This window comes from Lycium ferocissimum, chromosome 9 (genome assembly GCF_029784015.1).
Source record: "Lycium ferocissimum isolate CSIRO_LF1 chromosome 9, AGI_CSIRO_Lferr_CH_V1, whole genome shotgun sequence".
Classification (NCBI taxonomy): domain Eukaryota; kingdom Viridiplantae; phylum Streptophyta; class Magnoliopsida; order Solanales; family Solanaceae; genus Lycium; species Lycium ferocissimum.
The window spans coordinates 41,510,159-41,532,603 of NC_081350.1; the positions used below are offsets into that span (position 1 = coordinate 41,510,159).

Genomic DNA, 22,445 nt, shown 5'->3' on the forward strand with positions numbered 1-22,445 from the left:
TCAAACATCTTGCGGGCATCTGCTTTGCTTTTGCATTCAGTTTGCTCAAGTAGATCTGTCTCTCCGAAGCCCGAAGAATCAACCTCAAAACAATCTGGGTACTCAGTCACGGAGGGTACCTGCCAGAGATTGGCCAAGCGACCTTCCGGTGATTCGAGATGTCGTTTATGGAAGCGAATCAACACTTTTGCCGTAAAATGATCCCAATCGGCCAATTGCTTGTTCTGGAAAAGCCATCGGTAACACAAAAACGCTGCTGCATCGAGATAGGACGAGGCGAGAGACAACTTGTGGTTTTCTGCAATATCATAGAATTCAAAGTAGCGCTCAGCCTGAGAAATCCATAACTCTGGATTCTAGCCACAGAATCGTTGGAATTCCACCGGGTTAGGTTTATTCGTCGCAAGGTTTCGAACCAACTCCTGTAACAATAAACGAATTTCAAATAACTCCTTCGAAAATGAATCCTTCCCGACGTTAATTGAATCATAGGGAGTTCGAAATATTTGGTCCTCCATTGAAGACCTCTGGGTGAAAGCACCAATGAAACAACCCGAGAATAGACAACCCTCGTTCAATCGAACTGATTGTTTATATTGAACGCTAAATTGGAATTACAAAGTAGAACGCTAAATTCAACAGAACTAAGAAGAAAGGGATGAGAATTAGACGATACCGAATTGGGATGAGAAGTTACGGAGCACACACGACAGAGAGAACTGAACATCAATATGCGCATAAACATCTCTGTCTAACCGCAAGTCCTATTTTAACCGATTAATAATTGGGCCCGAATTGCAAATAAAATTGGGCAATTCGCAGGAATGCCCTTCGCTTGGGGTGGTCTATAGATTTTGCCCTTCAATAATAAAATCTTTACATTTTGTCCTTTGGTCAAACTCTCGGTTCAGTTCAATTTCGACTCAAGATCGCAATTAAAAGAATTTCGCTTGGGGGCCTGGGCTCAAAGCCAACTCAAAAAAAAAAAAAAAGGCGAAAATAGAAAGTATGTCAAGTAGCATACTTTTCTTTAAAGTAAACCCAAAAGTATCACGGAATAAACTTTTATGTCTTAAGACATAACTAAAAGTATGCAAACAACAAGAAAACAAAAGTATGCCGAGCGGGGCATACTTTCCTTTAGGCAAACCCAAAAAGTATGCAGGCCCCGGCATAAACTTTTAGGCATGGCTTGGGCACAATTATGCCTAAGGCACTTTACGCCGCGCCCGGCATACTTCTTGCAAAAAGTATGCCCCGCCCGGCATACTTCCTGCAAAAGTATGCCGCACAATTTTTTTTATTTTTATTTAATGGAGGTTCAAACCCAAGTTTGACCACTAATTTGAGCGAAGGCAAACTTTAAATACCAGCAAATTGATGGGCAAAAACTAAAGACCACCCCAAAAGAAGGGCAATCCGCACAAAAAAAAAGAATAAAACTCTCAAACATTGTAGTCGGCCCAATAATCTCAATTGGATCAGTCTCATTCACCCCTTCCGGCCCATATGTCCTTAGGTAGTCACTTTGATTCACAACATCGGATTACTCGAACTTGTACCAAGTGTATAATCCTAGTGCAAAAGCATTTCCAGCAAAACTCAAGAACTTGTATCGAGAGTTTAGGATTACCTCCATCTTAAGTATTTACAAATATCAATTTATCATCTGCCTAGCATTTTTTACAATGATTTTCTGATGAGAAAATTATTCAAATTTCATTTTTACTGTACAACTTCCACAAACACATTGCACACAATAACAATTGTAACATCAAAATTTCAATAGAATAGGTTGATTTTGAGACGAATGGTAATTAAAGACAGGAACTTATATTATTTCAATTATCCATCACGGCTGAAGTACTAATGAGTAAATGGAAATGTATGAAAGTAAGGTAAATAGACAAAAAAGTAATTCAGAAAATTTTAAGGCCCATGAACTAAATATTTTGGGACTGAGGCGTAGTTGTCGTATGAACTAAAGTGTCTACTCGCCCTCACATGCATGTTGAAAGGCAACTCAAATGGAGAACAGAAAACAGAATATGAAAAGGGGAAGAGGAAGAGGATTTGAATCTAATATACAAGGGTTTTATTACTGAGTTTATTGAGAAGAAGAAATAATGTGTTCTCACTTCTCCACATAGAAGTTGCCTCGGATACCCTTGTATATTGCGTGCACAAAAAACCGGATTTTTTTTATGACGGTGGTGTTGGGGTCAATTTGCGTGCACCTCGACTATTCTACTGAGTACCTGCTACGTCCCACCAACACAGGTACCAAATAATGAAATCACCTAGTGATTTTTGACTCTGTAAAATTTGAACCCGATACCTCTTAGTTTCCTTCCATTTTATTGACCACTAAGACAAATCCTCGGGTTTCCTTTCAAATTATGAGATAAAGTCATCTAGAATTTTGTTCATTCCATATCTCTATGATAAAATTCTAGCTTTATATACTAATAAAGTATCAGAAGGACAGTGTGGAATAATACTAAAAACTTAAGAGAAGACATCATAATATATCCTTTTGCACGATGCAGCATGTCCTGTTTTTTAGCCATTTCAGCCCAACCCATTTCAGCCCCTGATCCGCTCATTTATTACCCCAGCCCATTTTGACCCGCTAAATGTCCATTTGACACCCGAGTATGAAGTATCAGGTTCAGATCCCACTGAGACAAATCCTATAAAAAACATACTTTTGTAAATAGAACACTATCGTCACGTTTCGTAAATATTTTTCTCCTTAATATGTATATATACGTATTTTATGCTTCCGAAAATTCAATATCTCCTCAATAGTATTATGTTGGTGTTGTATTTGAGGACATAGGCACTAGATTGTGCTGCATTCTGACGTGTTCTACTGTTTCTATATACAGATGAATACACATATTTAAAAGATCATATAAATTTAAAAGATCATTCTGACGTGTTCTACTGTTTCTATATTTAAAAGATCATAGGCACCAGATTGTGCTGCAATCTGACGTGTCGCTTGCATTATTTCATTTCTGTATCGCTTTGAATCTCTTAACCGAATCTCTTAACCTTATCTGACTTCTTTTTATGCTTTTATTGAGCCGAGGGTCTTTCGGAAACAGCCGTCCTACCTTGGTAGGAGTAAGGTCTGCGTACACTCTACCCTCCCAGACCTCACGATATGGGATTTCACTGGGTTGTTGTTGTTGTTGTACTATGTTTGAGTTATATAAAAAATATATATAATTTCCTTAAAAAGATAAAATGTTGATCTTATTCAGCTATAGCTCAAGAAAAGAAAATATCAGTTCGCCAGAAGTCCTCAAATGCCTTATTATAATTTTCGGATTTGCCTTGAGTGCGTTATTTTTTGTGGATCCTGTGTTTAGTACAGCAGAAGTCATATTTGATGGAATACAGGCATACGCAGCGGAAGCAAATAGCCAGGATCGAACTCGTACGTAATATAGACAACACATAATCAAGATATTAATCAAACATAAAATTGATACTTATCTCTTGAAGCGTGACCGCGGCAAAGTTAATCGAATCTTCAACACATGAAACACACACCATCCAGTTGATCGTCATCCTTCAGTTCCACAGTCTTCTGCTGTGTAACCCGAATAATACCAGAATTTGTGAAATTCGTGTGGGCGAATTTCTATGGAAAAAGAGTAGAAACTTGTAAAACCCTTAGCCTCCTTATGGAATAAGACCCCTATTTTATAACTACAGGTTTAGGGTTTTCCCCTTTTCCAAAACCTATTGGGTCTTTATTTTCCACCAAGAAATAATATTCCATTTAATTCTTTATTATTCGGGCACAACAGGGACCACAGAATTTAATTAACGAGGCTTCCTATTATGGAATTAATTCAAGAAATCTGAATTAATCATACCATAATAAATTACGAATTATTCCACTAAAAAATCGTAACTGCACTCCTCAGTTCAATTTCGAAATCATACATTAAAACTTATTTAACTCCCCATGTTAAGATTACAGATACCAATCAATTAAATTAAATTACTGACAATTTAATTCATTGACTAATTGAATCCTTTATATTTCTACTTAACTTACATCATGTGACGGATACAAAATCCACCTGCAGTGTTTTCACATGAGACTTATAAGCATCCATAAAGGGGTATCATCAATCTCAAAGTTAAGACATGAATTCTATCAACTAATTATTATTTCACAAATGTAATTTGCCATTTTTCAATTCACCAATAATACATGACCCGCAATTGAGTCGTACCTTTTAATAAATAAAAATAATGAACAAATCACATTGATCATAATAATTATATCAAGATTAAGAGTATAAGTACATTTAATGAACTAGAGAATTTGTTTTATATATTCAAGACAAAAACGCTTATCTCTACTTGGTCCGTTCAATACATACAAAATGTACTAGCACGTTAGAAGACGAAACTATACCGTTCCCATAATGAAGATACATTATATTAATCTTGGGCTACAATCATACCGATGGCTTTGTCAATTTCCATCTTAGATGGTGAACATAAATTTTATACTTATAAGAACCGACGATTTAATCTTCCGTGTATAAGCTAAACTCTATACACTAAATCATCTACTATATAAGTAAAGGACACACATACTGATACATGATCTATTTAATTCTTTATTAAATAATGAATAAATAATTATTCTATAATAAATACTATATCCAAACACATGGTTAATAGTATATATCCCAACAATATTTTCCCAAAAAATGTTTTTCGTGAAGTCATTTTTGATGTTTGGCCATCACCTTCCGTCAAAGAGGGGGGAAATGTCTTCCCTCACTTACGGGTGCAATTGGTTTTCCTTACAATTAACTGTGAAATTAGATGAAGAGTCTAATTTAATGATATATAGTTCGACTAATGATAAACTATCATCAATTTTACTATCATCAATTTGTATAGTACATACCATAAACCCCTCTTTTTTGTACTACCATTTTTCCTTTCTGAAAGAGAGCCTAGAATTGAGCTCTTCCGTTTTCTTGCACTGTGCTAAAGCATGGCCTTACATTTTTTTTTGCTAGTATAAATATCTAAATTTGATATTTTAGATACTTTTTCAAATCTATTGCCAATACTAAGTAGAAGTCAAATTTTGTATCCATTGTGTAGAGAAGTTGGGATTTTTTTTTTCCATTTCATATTTATTAATGGACATTCTAGGAAAAGATTTAACGAAAAAAATATCCCGAACAATAATATTCCAAATAAATGCACCTAAATCAAATATTTGTTGAACCCATCATACAGAGCCATCGAACTGGCCAAACCAACAACTAGACTTATATGCATTATATGAACAAAAGGCAACCAACCGAGATCATTCAAACGCAATGGTGTTTGAGTCTACTTTTGATCATTACATATCCATAATAGTGCGAAAAGATGGCTCCAAGTTTTTCAAGAATAGTGGCAATAAACTCTAATAATGATAAACCTAGTAATATCATAAACTCAAAAAAATCAAAAGTCTGAATCAGAATCACTCATCTCATCTCCATTTTCTTGACAACTTGCAATCCATTTACTTGATTTTGTGATATTATGGACAAAACAGTAAAATCTGTGTGGCCACTTAATCCAAGTTTATTTTCATCTTCACCTTTTGCTGCCTTGCAATGCTAAACCGTAAATAACCCATTTCTTACTAATGTACATAAACACTTGTTTGGTTTATTTTAGTATGTTACTCCCACCATTCTTTTTACTTGACCCATGTTGACTTCGCATTCCCTTTAAGAAAGTACTACTCCCTCCGTCACAATTAAGTGTCTTACTTTCCTTTTTGTTCTATCCCAAAAAGAGTGCTTCTTTCTATATTTGATAATTATTTAATTTCAACATCCCATCACGTATTTTAAGCATCACGATTTAAAGGAAATTGGCCCACATCACACACACCTTTAGTTTTAGACCACATGATTCAAAAGTCTCATTTGTTTTTTTAAACTTTGTGCCTAGTCAAACTAAGACACTTAAATTGGGACGGAGGGAGTAGTATTTATTAGGGGTCTGTTTTACTAAATTAACCTTATTAATTATATTTTGGAAATCTAAATTTGACTACTACTCCCTCCGATTTAACCACTTAGCATTTAGCACACCCCTTAAGAAAATACTAACTCCTAGAATAAAATAAGTATTTTGACTAAACTACCCTTAATTTAATGTACTACCTAATTAATATAGTTTCTTGATTACATAAAAACTAACTTATTTAAATTGGGGTAAATTTAGAAGAAAATAATTAATTTCTTCTTGATTACGTAAGTTGACACTTATTTTGAACCAAAATCTAAAGACTAAGTGGATACTTATTATGAACCGGAGGGAGTAGTACTTTATATAGTTATTTAATGATACGGGTAATATTGGGGGGAAAATATCTCTCTTGATTTGCTAAAATAACAAGTAAAAGAAATTCTATTTTAGTATAAGGGACGAGTCAAAAGGAACAGATGGAGTATAATTACTGGAGCATCCTCTCCTTCGGTTAAAAGTGTTTTCTCATTTATCAGGACCAAAAGTGTGCCCTTTCACAAATATAAAGGACCATTTGTGTTCAGCATTATATAATAGGGACCTAAATGAACCTACTATTTAAAGTTAAGGTACCTCATATTAATGACGCGTGGCTCTTCAACATTTAACGGACCAGATCTGATGTATTAACCAAAAAATACATAACCATGATAAAAGTATTGTCACTGTAACAAATAACAGAAGCAAGTCTAGCACAATGAATCACACAGAGAGTTCTAAGCTTGTCATAGTTTGCGTTGTTTATTCTTCAGAATTAATTAGATTCAAAAATATAAATTGAATTATTAATGTATATAAGAAAACCCAACACCAACTAAATCCAAAAACAATGGCTTCGTTGGTGCAGATCGAAATGAAGATTCAGAAGTCTGCAATTTAATCAACTGTTGTATTTATTATCATGAAGGGAGCCGATTGGACAGGGGAGAGGGAAATTAAAGGCAGGTTATTTTACATTGTCATTGGCAACCAGAGAGAAATATGATACATCCATAACTAGAATTTGCTTCCAAGTTTAAAGAACGACATTATCCGACCATAGTCTAAGAGAGAGAAACGGGAAGAAAAGATTCCGACCATAGTTAAGTGTTTTGATTAATAAATCAGATCTGGTCCGTTAAAATATTTAAGAGACACGTGTCATTAATGTGAACTTTTTTAAGAAAATAATTGATGTATACTCCTTATGCAACACTTATCCAAGTTCTCATCTACTTTATAAGAAGGCAACTCTTGGTTATCCTTACAGAGGTATGCCATTTTTCTCTTGGTTTAATCTTTGGTACTTACTACTCTATCTTTTGTGTTTTACTCTGTCTTTTTGTACTCATATTTGTGTTTTTAATGTTCTTTTCTCAAAGTATTTTGTTGCAGTGATTTTGTAACAAGTCTTCTAATTTCCAAAATCTCCTATATTGCTTATCTGCCATTGAAAGATTAGTTTCCCTTAATTATTACTCACGATTTGATTAAACTTTGATTGTTGTGTAATTTGCATAGGTGAAACACTGAAACTATAGTTTTTTTTCCTCTTAAAATACATGTAGAGGAAAAAATAATTTAAAGAAAAATTGATCGATTGTTATTATCCTCCTACTATCTTATTTTTCGATCTTACTATTACCAGTTGTTTTCCTTGCTCCGGTTAACTTATAAGCACTTTTAGTTTGAGTTTTTTTTTTTTTTTTTTTTTTTTTTTTAACTATTTTATCCTTTTTTCACAAATATAAAGGACCATTTGTGTTCAGTAGTTTAAATGGAATTAATACATCCTACCCAAGTAGTTTGATTGAATTTGTTGAACAAAGAAAACTTCATATCCAAAGTATTACAGAATCACAGCACCTAATTTGCATTGGAACAGTACAGAAGTATTGAAAATTTTGAGGGTGAAGGAAAACTCTATCAAATTAAGTGGTATGGGACAGATAGTTTGAAGAGATTTTGACAAAAAAAAAAAAAAAAATTATACGTGTCTATTAATAACCGGTAGGTATACGTATATTATTATTTACCTATCTTTAACCAAATTCGAAGAGTTAGAGATTGGAAGATTCTACCGCTGAAGTGTAAAATCATGTGTAGTAACATAACTGACCAGAACAGTAAACAGATTCAGAAGTCTGCAGTTTAATCAACTGTTGTATTTATTATCATGAAGGGAGCCGATTGGACAGGGGAGAAGGAAATTAAAGGCAGGTTATTTTACATTGTCATTGGCAACCAGAGAGAAATATGATACATCCATAACTAGAATTTGCTTCCAAGTTTAAAGAACGACATTATCCGACCATTCTAAGAGAGACGGGAAGAAAAGATTCCGACCATAACTAGTGTTTTGATTAATCAGATCTGGTCCGTTAAAATATTTAAGAGCATTAATGTGAACTAGTGGTTCCGTCATACTTAAAAGCACATGTGTGCTTCCATATTTTCCATACAAAACTGATGGTAAAGATTGCAAATTTACTACAATGAATCATCTGTAGGCAATTTACCAGATGAGATTCTTGAACATGAAAGAAAAAAGAGTTTTTCCAGCAATGCTCAAGAAGTTAAAGTTGGAAGGAACTGATCTAAGTTGGGAGGAGTTGAACATCATAGGTGAGCTACACAACCTTGAGGTGCTGAAGTTGAAATGGAATGGTTGTCAGGACGGAGAATGGCGTCCAATTGCGGGTGGATTTACTCGATTGAAGCTTTTGCTAATTGTCGATTGTCATCTCAAGTACTGGAAAGCCACGAATGACAATTTTCCTGTCCTTGAGCGCCTTCTGCTGCACGAATTCAACAAGAACAAGAAGACCTCGAAACGAATCCGTGGAAGTTCGTATCTCCAATACATGTAATTATATATTTATCAAGGTTTCACTCTGTTTCTCATTTCCGCAAGTGACGTTATACAGTAATACTCGTTCAATTACAGTGCTTTTCCTTGCCCTTATTCTGAATTAATTAACAAGAAGGCTGGACGTTTGTTGCGTGAATATAAATTGTGATGAATAGTTTATTAAAATGCGACCAATTGCTCTGGTGAAAATTGTGTTTCTCACAGAGATATTATCTGCAGAAGGAAGAGCTAATCCTGTTGTTCGTGCTATCTTCGACAACTTTCGATCAGTTATGAAGATTTTTTAGTATTCGTGATACTATTCAGAATACTCATGGGCGGGTCCATGTGCACCATGCTTCCTTCCCTAGATTATGTAAAATACTAATGTTATTTCTCTTTCAAAACTTCTTCAATATATATATGTGTCATAGTTCGTTTGTAAAGTATCAGTGAATCAATGACTATGAACCATATGTGTTTTACGAATAGGGAATGAAATTTAATTAGTTAGTCCGTAATCTAATAATGTTCATAAAAATCCAACGTAGGGGGACTTTTTATGTTGCTAATCGTCTATTATTTCGCGGCACGTAAAATTAATTCCGATAATTAATTAAGCGATGATTATTTCCATAATGCTCTTAATTTGAAATTCTCAGAGCAACAAAGTCAAGAGCTCTCTGCTTCTAATCACTTTTAATTGATTTTTAATTTGACACACTCTGCAACTAATTTAACTATAGATTTGGACCATCATATCTGCATAAAGCAAGACTTTTTTATGTGTTAGGTATGTCAACTGTTCTCCACATTACAATTGCCTCAGATACCTTCAAAACGGATAAGGAGGACCATGTTAGGTATACCAACCGTTGCATCTAACTTCATACTAGGTAGACGATTACAAAATGACAAATTATGTGTTCACATTAGCTGGTTAACCTGCAATTAAGTTTTGATTGATGGTAATAAGTCAAGTCAAGAAAATATAATATGATGAAAGGTGGAAAATCACAACATATCTCCGCTTTAGAAGCTCAAGAACCACACCAGCAAAACTGAGGGCGGCTATTATCCAGAAGTATCGTGTGAATAGATGAAATCCTTCCATTCTTAATTGGAGTTCTTAAAATCGAGCTCTGAGAAACTTGACCAAAAGGAAAACTAAATCTCCTTCATTTCAATGATTGTGCACTTATTTTTTTAAAAGGAAAGGCATTTCTTTGGGATATTAAGTGAATATGTTTCAATTATCAACAAAAACTTTGCATCAATTTTTTTGTTTGTTTGTTTGTTTATTCAGTGGGACATATGACAAGTTATGTAGATAATAAACTAGGAACATATTGTAATGGAGAGTAGAATTCACATTATCCTGCAAGAACTAGACATATCTCCTTCCAAGCATCTCTTTTCAAAATCAAGAATCCCACGGCTATCCATAATTTCGCGCACCAACCTCTGTATCGGAATCTCTCTGTATTCTGGAAAAATTTCCCAAATACAGAAGGCGCAAATGGTTGTAACTCAATGTGAGCAGACACCAACATTGTCCTTCAGGATCTTTTATTACAAATTACTTTATATTTTCAGAAACATCATCTCATTATGTTTTACATTATAAATTATGGACAAAACTAAGTTTTTACAATGAAATAAAGGTTATTATATGAAATTCAAATCAACTCTAGCATCTTAACTTTCAAATAATGAAAAAATAATAATTTCTTAAAACAATATTACTATCCTACAATTCATTTTTTCTCCCTATAAGCAAATAATCAATAAACTTATCAGTACTATAATTAAAACGTAACTTCTTCATGAATAAAAATAAAATTACTTTCAAATAGCGAAATAATAAAACATGACAATTTTGATACATAGGACAAAAGATTAATGACAAGTGAAAAGTATAATTCGGCTATGCATTTTTAAAGGAAATATTAAGTAATATTCGCCCTCACGATATTCTCAAATAGTAAATATGCAAGTACAAAGAAATATTAAGTAATATTCACCCTCACGATGTTCTCAAATAGTAAATATGCAAATACAACGACTTGTTATTTGAGTTACACCCAATCTTATTTTATTTCTATAGATGATAAACTTTTAAGTATCATTCATTTGTTAAAAATTATGAGGGTCAACGATTTTAATTAAGAAATTTAATAAGTATATAATTTGTGTAAGAATTGTTAAGCGAACCCCGAGCGTTAGGCGTGTTTAGGGCGTACAGTCGGGCGCTTAAGGCGTAAGCCTTACAGGAACTAGGCCCCGCACGTGAGCCCCGAGGCGTTTTCCCAGTGCCCCGGCCCGGGGTGAGCCCAGAGCCAGTCCGGAAACTGCTTTTTAAAACAGTGCATACGACAAGTATTATATTTAGTAATAAAATGGGAAGATAAAATTTAATTAACTTTATACATACATACATACATATATATATATATATATATATATATATATATATATATATATATATAGATGCTTATGTTTTTTTAAGGGACCAAAGTTGAACATATTCTAGCGTTCACATTAACTTTAAGGATATATTTGCAATTACGTACAGTGTTTTATGCTTTACCCATTTGTTTGTTGATACTCATATGGTCTTTTCTTCTATTCTTCTCTCAAATTTGTCTTGCAGTGATTTTAACAGCTGTATTATATTGCTTATGATCTTCCATTGAAGGGTTAGTTTCCCTTAATTAATTACTCTATCATTTGATTAAAGTTATTAGAGCAAAACAACATAATGTGCGAATTATTGTTTTGGCTTGTATCAAGAAAAGACCCCAAGAAATCTTACTTCTGTTACTTCATTCAGCTGATGATAACAATGATAATGACCAAAAGAATTGTTCCGATTCATCATGGAAGGAAAAGAGCTAGCACTTGTTGATTTATTAAACGAAAAAGGGTAAAAAACGACCTTAAATTATGCGAAATTGAACAAAAAATGTCGTATGTTAATAGTTTGGTCAAAAAATGTCCTGTTACCTAATTGAGTCAAAAATATCATTTTCCTAATAAACGTATTGTTTCTTTTCGTTTTATACACATTTTTTCCCGAATAAAAATTTGTTTTTAAAGAACCTTTTCTTATTTCTTTTCTTTTAAAATTCTTTTAACTAATAAAAAATTTGAAAGTAATATTTTTACTTCCTAATCTCATTTTATCAAAAGTGCAAAAGGTATTATATTTTTTCTCTTTTCTTTAGCTATGAGAACATTTTGGTTGTGCCATGGAGGAATTTTTTGAGTTTTTTGGATTGATTTGAAGCTGCGTTTATGTGTCAATGTAACTATAGTGTTGCCACATGGCAAGTTTCTACACTAATCTTAATAATTAGTGACTAATTCATGGAGTTTATAATAGAGAAAAAGTCCAGATTTCCGTAATGTTAAAAGTTTGGTTCAGCTATGGCCCCGCTATTAGTAACAAAGGGCAATTTTCGAGCCAAAATTTCCAATGACAAATCATATAGATGGCCGAACTTCTAACTCGGGGCACAGTTAATTAAACCTTTTGCAAAGTAAAAGGGCAAATCTCAACATTTTCCACTAATTATGTATAAAGTAAACTTTATAGTCTTATTTTATTATTAACATATTTAGCTATTTCTCCCACCGAACAAAAAATTAAAATACTTTGTACAAACTAAAGGTCCTCTTGATAATTGAGTCCATATTCACTTTATGTGTCAGAAAGCTTCCCCCACCCCCCCCTCTCTCTCTCTCTCTCTCTTTTTTTTTTTTTTTTTTTTTTTTTTACTATTAAATAACTCTTTGGCTCTTGAGCTGAAGATTTGTTTAGATTCTCTACTCATTATCATATTATTTATTGACTCAATATTCCATCAATGCTTAGTGGCAGACAGCTAATATAAAAGCAAAATTTGTAATTGGTACAACAAATTGAACACGGTCTTTTTTTTAATATAAAAATTAGGCATATCTCTACATAATCATCTTTTAGTAACTTTTTTAAGAAAATATAATTGATGTATGCTGCTCCATATGCAACACTTATCCAAGTTCTCATCTAATTTAGAAGAAGGCAACTGTTGGTTATCCTTACAAAATACCATTTTAGTCACTCAGAGGTATGCCATTTTTCTCTTGATTTAATCTTTGGTACTTACTGCTATATCTTTTGTGTTTTACTCAGTCTTTTTGTACTCATATTTGTGTTTTTAATGTTCTTTTCTCAAAGTATTTTGTTGCACTGATTTTGTAACAAGTCTGCTAATTTCCAAAATCTCCTATATTGCATTGAAGGATTAGTTTCCCTTAATTATTACTCATCATTTGATTAAACTTTAAAGCTAAATACACTTGTAGTAATATGCATAGGTGAAACACTGAAACTATAGTTTTATAGATACTTGATTGTTATGTAATATGCATAGGTGAAACACTGAAACTATAGTTTTTTTCCCCTTAAAAATACATGTAGAGGAAAAAATAATTTAAAGAAAAATTGATTGATGTGTTATTATTCTCCTACTATCTTATTTTTTGATCTTATTATTACCTGTTGTTTTCCTTACTTCGGTTATCGTATTATTTGTTGTTATTATTGTTCTCTTCTCCATTATTTCCAACATGGGTTTTTTACTAATGCCTTTCCTTTCCATACTTGATTTGTTTATGCGTTTTTTGAGCCGAGTCTCTATCGGAAACAACCTCTCTACCTTCACAAGGTGGAGGTAAGACTGCGTACACATCGCTCTTCCCAGACCCCACTTCTGGGATCATGCTGTGTATGTTGATGTTGTAGTAGTTTTCCTTTGGACATTAATTATGTCTTGCAAATCTAAGTTTGACTACTATTCCCTCCGATTTAACCACTTAACCTTTATCACACTCCTTAAGAAAATATTAACTTCTAAAATAAAATGGGTATTTTTCTTGATTACATCAATTCACTGGTCTCCATTTTTGTTGAGAACTTGCAATCCATTTACTTGATTTTGTGATATTATGGACAGAACATTAACATCTGTGTGGCCACTCAATCCAAATTTATTTTCATCTTCACCAATTGCTGCCTTGTAATGGCTAAACCGTAAATAACATCTGGAGTATTTAGTGGAGTATCTTTCCTTTAGTTAAAAGGTTTTTTGTTGACCAGGACCAAAAGTGCACCCTTTTTGCAAAGATAAAGGACCATTATGTTCAGCCTTATATAATCGGGACTTAAATGAACCTACTATTTAAAGTTAAAAGGACTATTTAAACTGTTTCTCAAGTTGTTTACCTACTGTATCTTATATGCTTTACCCATTTTGTTTGCTGATACTCATATTTGTGTTCTTCTCTTAGTATATCTTTTGCAGTGCTTTTGCAGCTTGTTGCCCATCTGCTATTGAAAGGTTAGTTGTCCTTAATTAATTACTCTGTCATTTGATTAAACTTATAAGAGTAAAACAACACTTGTGCACAGATATATGGCCCTGAATGATTTTAAGAGGGAAATTAGATCTATAACTCTACTAGTTGAACTTATGATTCCATCATACTTAAAAGCACATCTAGAGGGACTTTACGCAGTTTATCTGTAGGCAATTTCCAAAAAATAGTCTTGAACATGAAAAAAAGAAACCTTAATATACTCCCTCCGGATCAAAAAGAGTGTCCACTTAGCTACTTGCACACCCCTTAAGAAAGTACTAACTCCTAGAAAAACATATGTAATCTGACCAAACTATCCTTAATTAAATAGGTGTTGGGATTTGATCACATAACACTTAAACTCTAATTTTTTCTTAATTCGATAAGTGGACACTTTTTTTATTTGATAAGTGGACACTCTTTTGACCCAAGATAAAAAGCCTTGTAAGTGGACACTTTTTTTTGATTCGGACTCTTTTTGGGGAGTAGTAGTTAACTGCAGTGGTAAAACCAAGATTTTTACTAACGGGGTTCAAAATATGAAAAAATAAACACACAAAAAAAGTCAAAGGGGGTTCAACGTCTACTATATATACATAAAAAATAATTTCAACCATATATAAATAATGTAATTTTTCGCGAAAGAAGGTCCATGAACCCACTTGGCCCTTCCTCCCTCTGCCCCTGGTTAACGGTGCCATATTTTACGCCGTTTATCTTAGTTGATTGATTGAATTTGTTGAACAAAGAGAACTTCATATCCAAAGTATTGAGGGTGAATAAAGTGGCATAGGATAGATAGTTAAAAAGAGACTTCCACATTTTTTTTATACATGTCTATTAGTAACCGGTAGGTATAAGTCCTAGGCACTGTTAAATATTATTATTCCTTAGATCTTTAACAAGTCCTAGGCGCTGCTAAATATTATTATTCCTTAAATCTTTAACTAAATTCAAAGAGTTAGAGATTAAAAGATTCTACCGCCTAAGTGTAAAATCATGTGTAGTAACATGAAACAGAATCAATGCCTATACAAGGGTACGAATTCAAGTTTCAAAGTGAAGACTAATAAATTACCTGATCTCACACAGTATTTTGCTAGATTACATATAAATACTTTTGAGATAATACTTTTTTGCTTACTTACCAAACAATAAAAAATAAGTAAGAAATTCAGTTGTTTTTCAAAAGAACATTTTCCATGAAAAATATTTTTCAATTTTTTCATATTTGGTTGGTATAAATGTTTTGAAAAACATTTTTTTTTTTTAAGGAAAATAAGTTCATTAAAAATGAGGACAATGGGTTCCCTAATATGAGTAGGGAAAACAAGTTCCATAATTAACATTTCAAATTCATTGTCTCTTCCTCACTCCCGAATACCCACTCCCACCCCATCTTACTCTCATAGTGTTTTGCTAAATTACATATAAATGCTCTTGGGATTAAAAAAAAGTTGCGTACTTAATTACCAAATACTAGAAAATAAGTAAGAGACTCACTTATTTTGAAAAATATTTTCCTTCATACCAAACACATGCCATAACTCATAAGGGACCAAAAGTGCGGCCTTCTTGCAGAGATAAAGGTCCATTGTGTTCAGTATTATATAAATAGGGACCTAAATGAACTTACCATTAGAGTTAAGGGACTATTAATCTGTTATCTCAAGATAAATTCTGCATATATCATTTCAGCCACTCAAATTTTATCTTGGTTAGGTACTCTTATCCAATTTATTTTGCTGATACTCATATTTGTGTTTTTCTCATTAGTATTTTGTTTTTTTGCTGTGCTCTTGCAGCTTGTTGCCCATCTGCTATTGAAAGGTTAGTTGTCCTTAATTAATTACTCCGTCATTTTAAACTTATTAGAGTAAAACAATACTTGTGCATAGATATATGACCATGAACTAGAAAGATTTTAAGAAGGAAATTCTGAGTTAAGCAAAAATTTCATCAAATTAGAAACTTGATCTATAACTCTACTAGTTGATGGTAAGGATTGCAAAATCAGCTTAAACTTATACACGTCTATTAATACAACAACAACAACAACATACCCAGTGAAATCCCACAACGTGGGGTCTGGGGGGTAGAATGTACTCAGACCTTACAATTACATCTATTAATCACCAGTAAATATAGGTACTTGATACTGCCAAAGATTATTAACCTAATCTTTAACCAAATTCCAAGCTTAACATCAAAGGACTATACTGCAAAAGTGGTAAATCATGTGTAAGATTAAGTGAGAGTGCACAGGTCCGGTACTTCCTAGGAGCTACCTCAGTCAGTTTAAAGATTTATATGTTACTTTTGGGATACGTGTGAGATGGAGAGAACCTCTAGTTACAGAAAACCCCCAGTTTGCCTTAAAATACAAATTTTATCTGTTTGGAATGAAAAATATTCCAGATAGAGCAGAATGAATATAGAGAAATTGATATATCTGACTCGAGTAGTTTAAATGAAATCGATAGTGAAAAACCTCAAACATGCCGTCGAACTATTAGAAAAGATTCATTCATGCCACTCTTACTCGCTAACAGAACTCTACTAATAACGGGTAGGTATACGCATATTATTATTTCCCTATCTTTAACCAAATTCGAAGAGTTAGAGATTAAAAGAATATACCACCGAAGTGTAAAATCATGTATAGTAACATAACTAACCTCAACATGAAACAGACTCAATGCCTATACAAGGGTACCAATTTAAGTTAAGCGAAGACTAATAAATTACAAATGCTATTGAGAACTTGTGAATAGTGAAGACAAATAAATTAGCTGATCTTATTTAGTTTATGCCTGCCTTTTCTGCAAATCTGTGTAGTACGTTATCTGTAATACCATTGATCTCTTGCAACTTGCAGCTTTCAGGTCATAATTGCAAAGGACAAACCGGAATACAGTAGATATGGCTTATGCAAGTGTGGCTTCTCTTACGGGAACAATAGAATCTCTCTTGACATACAATTCGCCAATGCAATCTCTAATCTGTGATCACAGAGAAGAATTTCTCGCCCTTCGTGAAAAAGTTAGTTCCCTGGAAGTATTTCTCAAGAACTTTGAGAGAAGCAACGTTTCAGGGGAAATGACAGATTTGGAAGTAGAGGTAAAAGAAGTTGCAGATGATGTTGAATACACAATTCAACTGAGACTAACAGAAACTCTAATGGCAGAAAATAAAAGCCAGAAAAAAAAGACACGACGGAGGTTAAGTCACAGCCTGCAACGGATAGCAGGGGACATTGATCGTGTCTTGAAAGAGTCAACAAAGATTCAAGATAAAGGCAAACAAGCATCAAAGGAATCATTGGTTCAAGATTTTTCAAGTTCAGCAAAAGATATTCTGAATGTTAAGAACAATATGGTTGGACGTAATGATCAAAAAGAAAGGTTGTTAAAAGATCTGACCACAGGCTACTCTAGCGAACTCAAGATCATCCCGATCGTCGGGATGGGGGGCATTGGTAAAACAACTTTAGCAAAAGAAGTTTACAATGATGCATCCATTCGTCCTCATTTTGATGTTCGGGCCTGGGCTACTGTATCTCAGAAACACAATGTAAAAGATATCTTGGTAAGCCTTCTGCGTTCTACAATGGGTGACGCACCTTACAAGGAATGTGAGGGATCTAACATGCAACAAAAGAGTTTGAAGGGCAAGAGATATTTAATTGTTATGGATGACATGTGGAGCAGTGAAGCATGGGAACGTGAGACTATGCGAGTGAAAACAAAGGGAGTCGAATACTGTTGACTACCCGTAACAATGAAGTAGCTCGGTCTGCTGGTACAGAGAATCTTTCTTTGAAGATGTTCATGGATCCGGATGAGAGCTGGAACCTTTTCCAAAGTATTGTGTTCTCAAATGGAGAATTACCATCTGATGAGTTCGAGACTATTGGAAGAAAATCGTAGAGAATGTCTTGGTTACCACTAGCTATTACCGTGGTTGCTGGGCTTCTCAAATCAAAAAGGACAATAAGAGATTGGGGAAATGTTGCCAAAGATGTTAAGTCATTTGTCACGAATGATCCAGATGAACAATGTTTACATGTGCTCGCATTGAGTTACAATCACTTGCCCAATCACCTAAAAGCATGTCTTTTGTATTTTGGTACTTTTCCAGAAGACAGTGAGATTCCAGTGAAGAGATTGGTAAGATTATGGATTGCTGAGTGTTTTCTGAAGTTGGAAAAAGACTTGGAAGGGGAGGCTGAGAAGTGTTTACAAGATCTTGTTGACAGATGTCTTGTTCTCGTCAGCGAGAAAAGTAGGGATGAATCAAAAATTAAATCATGTAAGGTTCATGATCTAATACATGAGTTGTGCTTGAGAGAAGCTAAAAGACAAAATATTTTTGTCATGAAAGACATTGCATATAATGACTGTAATTCTTATAGGGCCCTTCTTACCCCTGGACATCATCATTGGATAAGGAGGCAGACATATGATGAAGACAACAATCTCTTGAATCGAACTCGTTCACTTTTCTTTCTTCCTAAATCTTACCCTTATAGATTTACTCTCAAACCAGGGCTTAATCATTTCAATTTACTCAGAATCTTGGACTTGATCCCCATAAATTTCAAAATATTCCCTCCTGAGATACTGTGCCTCATTTGGTTGAGGTACCTTGCAATGTATGGGGATTTTCACATACCTTCAGAAATTTGCAGGTTATGGAATCTACAAACATTCATTGTTGAAAGTGATGATGGGGCATCTAGAAATGTTTCAGAGACAATTTGGGAACTGAAGCAATTAAGGCATCTGGAACTCGGAACATTTTATTTGCCAAATCCCCCAAGTGTATCTGTTGGTGAAGAGAGACACTTATATTTTCCAAACATACAAACTATTTCTGGTTTGTCTCCAAGTAGTTGCACAAAGGAGGTTATTTCAGGGATTCGGAATGCTAAAAAGTTAGAAATCTTTGGAGATTCAGATGACTATAAAAGTTGTAAAGAATCTAGACTTCTCGAAAATCTTGTCCATCTACATCAACTTGAAACATTGGGTTTTTATGGACCATTACAGACCATTCTAAGTGCAAAAGCTTTTCCAGCAACGCTCAAGAAGTTAAAGTTGGATGGAACTAAACTAAGGTGGGAGGAGTTGAACATCATAGGTGAGATACCTAACCTTGAGGTGCTGAAGCTGTTCTGGGAAGCTTGTGAGGGCGGAGAATGGCATCCAATTGCAGGTGGATTTACTCGATTGAAGCTTTTGCAGATTCACATGTGTGATCCCAAGAACTGGAAAGCCACGAATGACAATTTTCCTGTCCTTGAGCGCCTTGTGATTAGTCTCTGCAGATCTTTGAAAGAGATACCCATTGAGTTTGCAGAAATTGACTCACTGCAACTAATTGAGTTAGATTGTTGTACACCCAAACTCGTGGCTTCTGCTGAACGAATTCAACAAGAACAAGAAGAACTCGGAAACAAACCCGTGGATGTTCGCATCTCCAATACTCGTAAGTATATAAATACTCGTTCAATTGCAGTGTTTTTCCTTGCTTTTCTTCAAGTCATCGTCGTTAGAAAATATTAATTTTTCTGAATTAACAAGAAGACAGAAATTCTTAATTTCGTGAATATAAATTGTGATGAATAGTTAATTAAAACAACGGGAAAGGGTAAAAAATGTTTTAAACTATGCGAAATTGAACAAAAATGCCCTTGGTTAATAGTTTGGTCAAAAAATGCCCTTATTGTTACTTCATTGGGTCAAAAATACCCTTTTCCTAATAAACATAGTGTTCCTGTTCATTTAAAACACATTCTTTTCCTAATAAAATATTATTTCCAAAAAAACCTTTTTTTTGTTTCTTTTCTTTTTAAAATCCCTTTAAGTAATAAAAATAATGGGAAGTAATCTTTTTTTTTCTTCTTAATTTAGTTTTATCAATTAAAATGGAGTAACCCGTGTATATTTTTAACTGATAATATAAATCATATATATAATATCATAGTAATCTCATCATTAATTTTCATTTAAATAACGATAAAATGTTTTTTTTCTAATAAAATAAGATTTTTCTAATAAAATAAGGAATATTTTTATTTCTTATTCTTTTCCAAATAGAAGTAGGATAAACATTTGCTAATATAATCTTTGGGTTTAAAGTTCATTCTCATTATTTTATTAGTTAAAGGGATTTTAAAAGAAAAGAAACAAGAAAAGGGTTTTTTGAAAATAATAATTTTATTAGCAAAAGAATGTGTTTGAAAAAGAAAAAGAACAATATGTTTATTAGAAAAAGGGGCATTTTTGACCCAATAAAATAACAATTGGGGCATTTTTGGACCAAACTATTAACGGAGGAAATTTTTGTTCAATTTCACATAGTTTAAGGGAATTTTTTACCCTTTTCCGTTAAAACAATTATCAAATTTTAGTTATGTAAAATAGGTATTTTCTTCTAGACTGACCACATGATTATTTCGATAAGCAAAACTAATTTAATAAATATGGAAATTAAATTAGTCAAATGATAAAAATAAAAGGATCTTAAATGCCCTCATTATGTGGCCTTCCGTGCATAAGGATTTATAGAGCCCGTTTGGATTAGCTGAAAAAAAGTGGCTTATAAGCTAGTTTGACCAACTAATAAGCCAATCCAAACGGGCTCATAATGTGTGAATTATAGTTTTCGCCTGTATAAAGAAAAGATCCCAAGATAATTGACTTCCGTGACTTCATTCAGTTGATTTTGATGATGATGATGAGGATGAGGATGATGGTGATGATGATGATGATATTGAAGATGATCATTGATAATGATGACGACGGCGATGGAAGAATTGTTCAGATTTGTCATGAATAGTGCAAACTTAATTTTATTCATAGTGTAAAAAGAATGGATATTTGTTCTTACTTTCAGTTAAGGAGGTAAGATCTTGTATAATCATTTTTATTTGTTTTGCTGATCTACCATTCAAAGTTTAGTTTCCTTTTTATTTTTTTAAGCTTAAAAGGAAAAGAGCACTTGTAGATTCTGTTAAACATCTTTGCATAAGATGAAAACCGAACGAGTTATATCAAGATGTTTAGAGTAACATGTACTAAGAAAAGGGAAACTCTAGATTAATAGTTTGAGACTGCTGATGCTAGTTCATCGATATTGTTCTTTATATGTAAATGTAATTTGTTCTACCTTTTAAAAGAGTACTATGAAACTATACATCCACATTTGCAACTCATTTCTCAAATCCAGAATAAAGCCTAGTAGATATAGTTTTGATATATGTAAGGTTTCCAGAACAAATTTGGGAAATGATGCAACAGGCATATTGAATTCGGAAAATTATATTTATCAGATCCTCCAGATGCTGGCTTTTTCAAACATACAAACTATTTCTGGTTGGTTTGCAGAGTGTTGTAGAAAGGAGGTGTTTTCAAGGATTTGGGACATTAGAAAGTTATGACTTTTTTGGCTATAGAGATGACTATGAAAGTTGTAAGGAATCCAAATACTTCAATAATCTTGTCCATCTTCGTCAACTTGAATCATTGAGTTTTCAACTTAATATTTCGCGGACATGAGACGAGGTATCACTAGTGCATATTCAATTAAAATGCAAAAGTTTTTCCAGAAACACTCAAGAAGTTGAAGTTGGTCATATAGAGGTATGCTCTTTATGGCCATAGAGAGAGGTATGCTCCATATGGTCATCTCTTAGTAAATTTTGTGAACACTTCAGAAAACGAAAATGCACTAAACTAGTAAAGAAATGGACCTTTTGTGGAGGCAAATTTCGAGAATAATAGCCTGTTTGACCAAACTTTCAAAATTTGCTTATTTTTAATCGGTGCTTTTCTATCATAGGAGCTTTTTGAAAAAATACTTTTGGAGAGAGCAATTTGTGTTTGGTTAATTAAGTTGTAAAAATTACTTTTTCCAATATTAGCGCCACAATTTGTGCTTGGCCAAAGTTTTAAAAGTGCTTTTAGGGAAAAACTACTTCTTTTAGCTTCTACTAATATTCAAAAAAAAACTTTTTTTTTTCTCTAAGCTTGGCCAAACACTTGAACTCTCTAAAACAAGCATTTTTTTGTTGTTGAAAGAATAAGCACTTTTGGCTTCATAGAAGCTTGACCATATAGGCTATAAG

At 33.4% G+C, this 22,445-nt stretch overlaps 1 protein-coding gene and 1 pseudogene across 2 annotated transcripts in view; both read left to right on the plus strand.

The window, feature by feature from the left end:
• LOC132030844 (putative late blight resistance protein homolog R1A-10) overlaps nucleotides 1-21,514 on the plus strand; it is a 72,633-nt gene extending 51,119 nt beyond the window's left edge. For both annotated transcript variants that reach the window (XM_059420603.1, XM_059420602.1), the window contains one exon: nucleotides 21,038-21,514. In XM_059420603.1, the coding sequence (XP_059276586.1) occupies nucleotides 21,038-21,108 (71 nt within the window). In that variant the 3' untranslated portion in view covers nucleotides 21,109-21,514. The remainder of the gene's footprint in view (nucleotides 1-21,037) is intronic.
• Nucleotides 14,839-21,040, plus strand: LOC132030845 (putative late blight resistance protein homolog R1A-10; annotated as a pseudogene).
• Nucleotides 21,515-22,445: the final 931 nt, after the last annotated feature.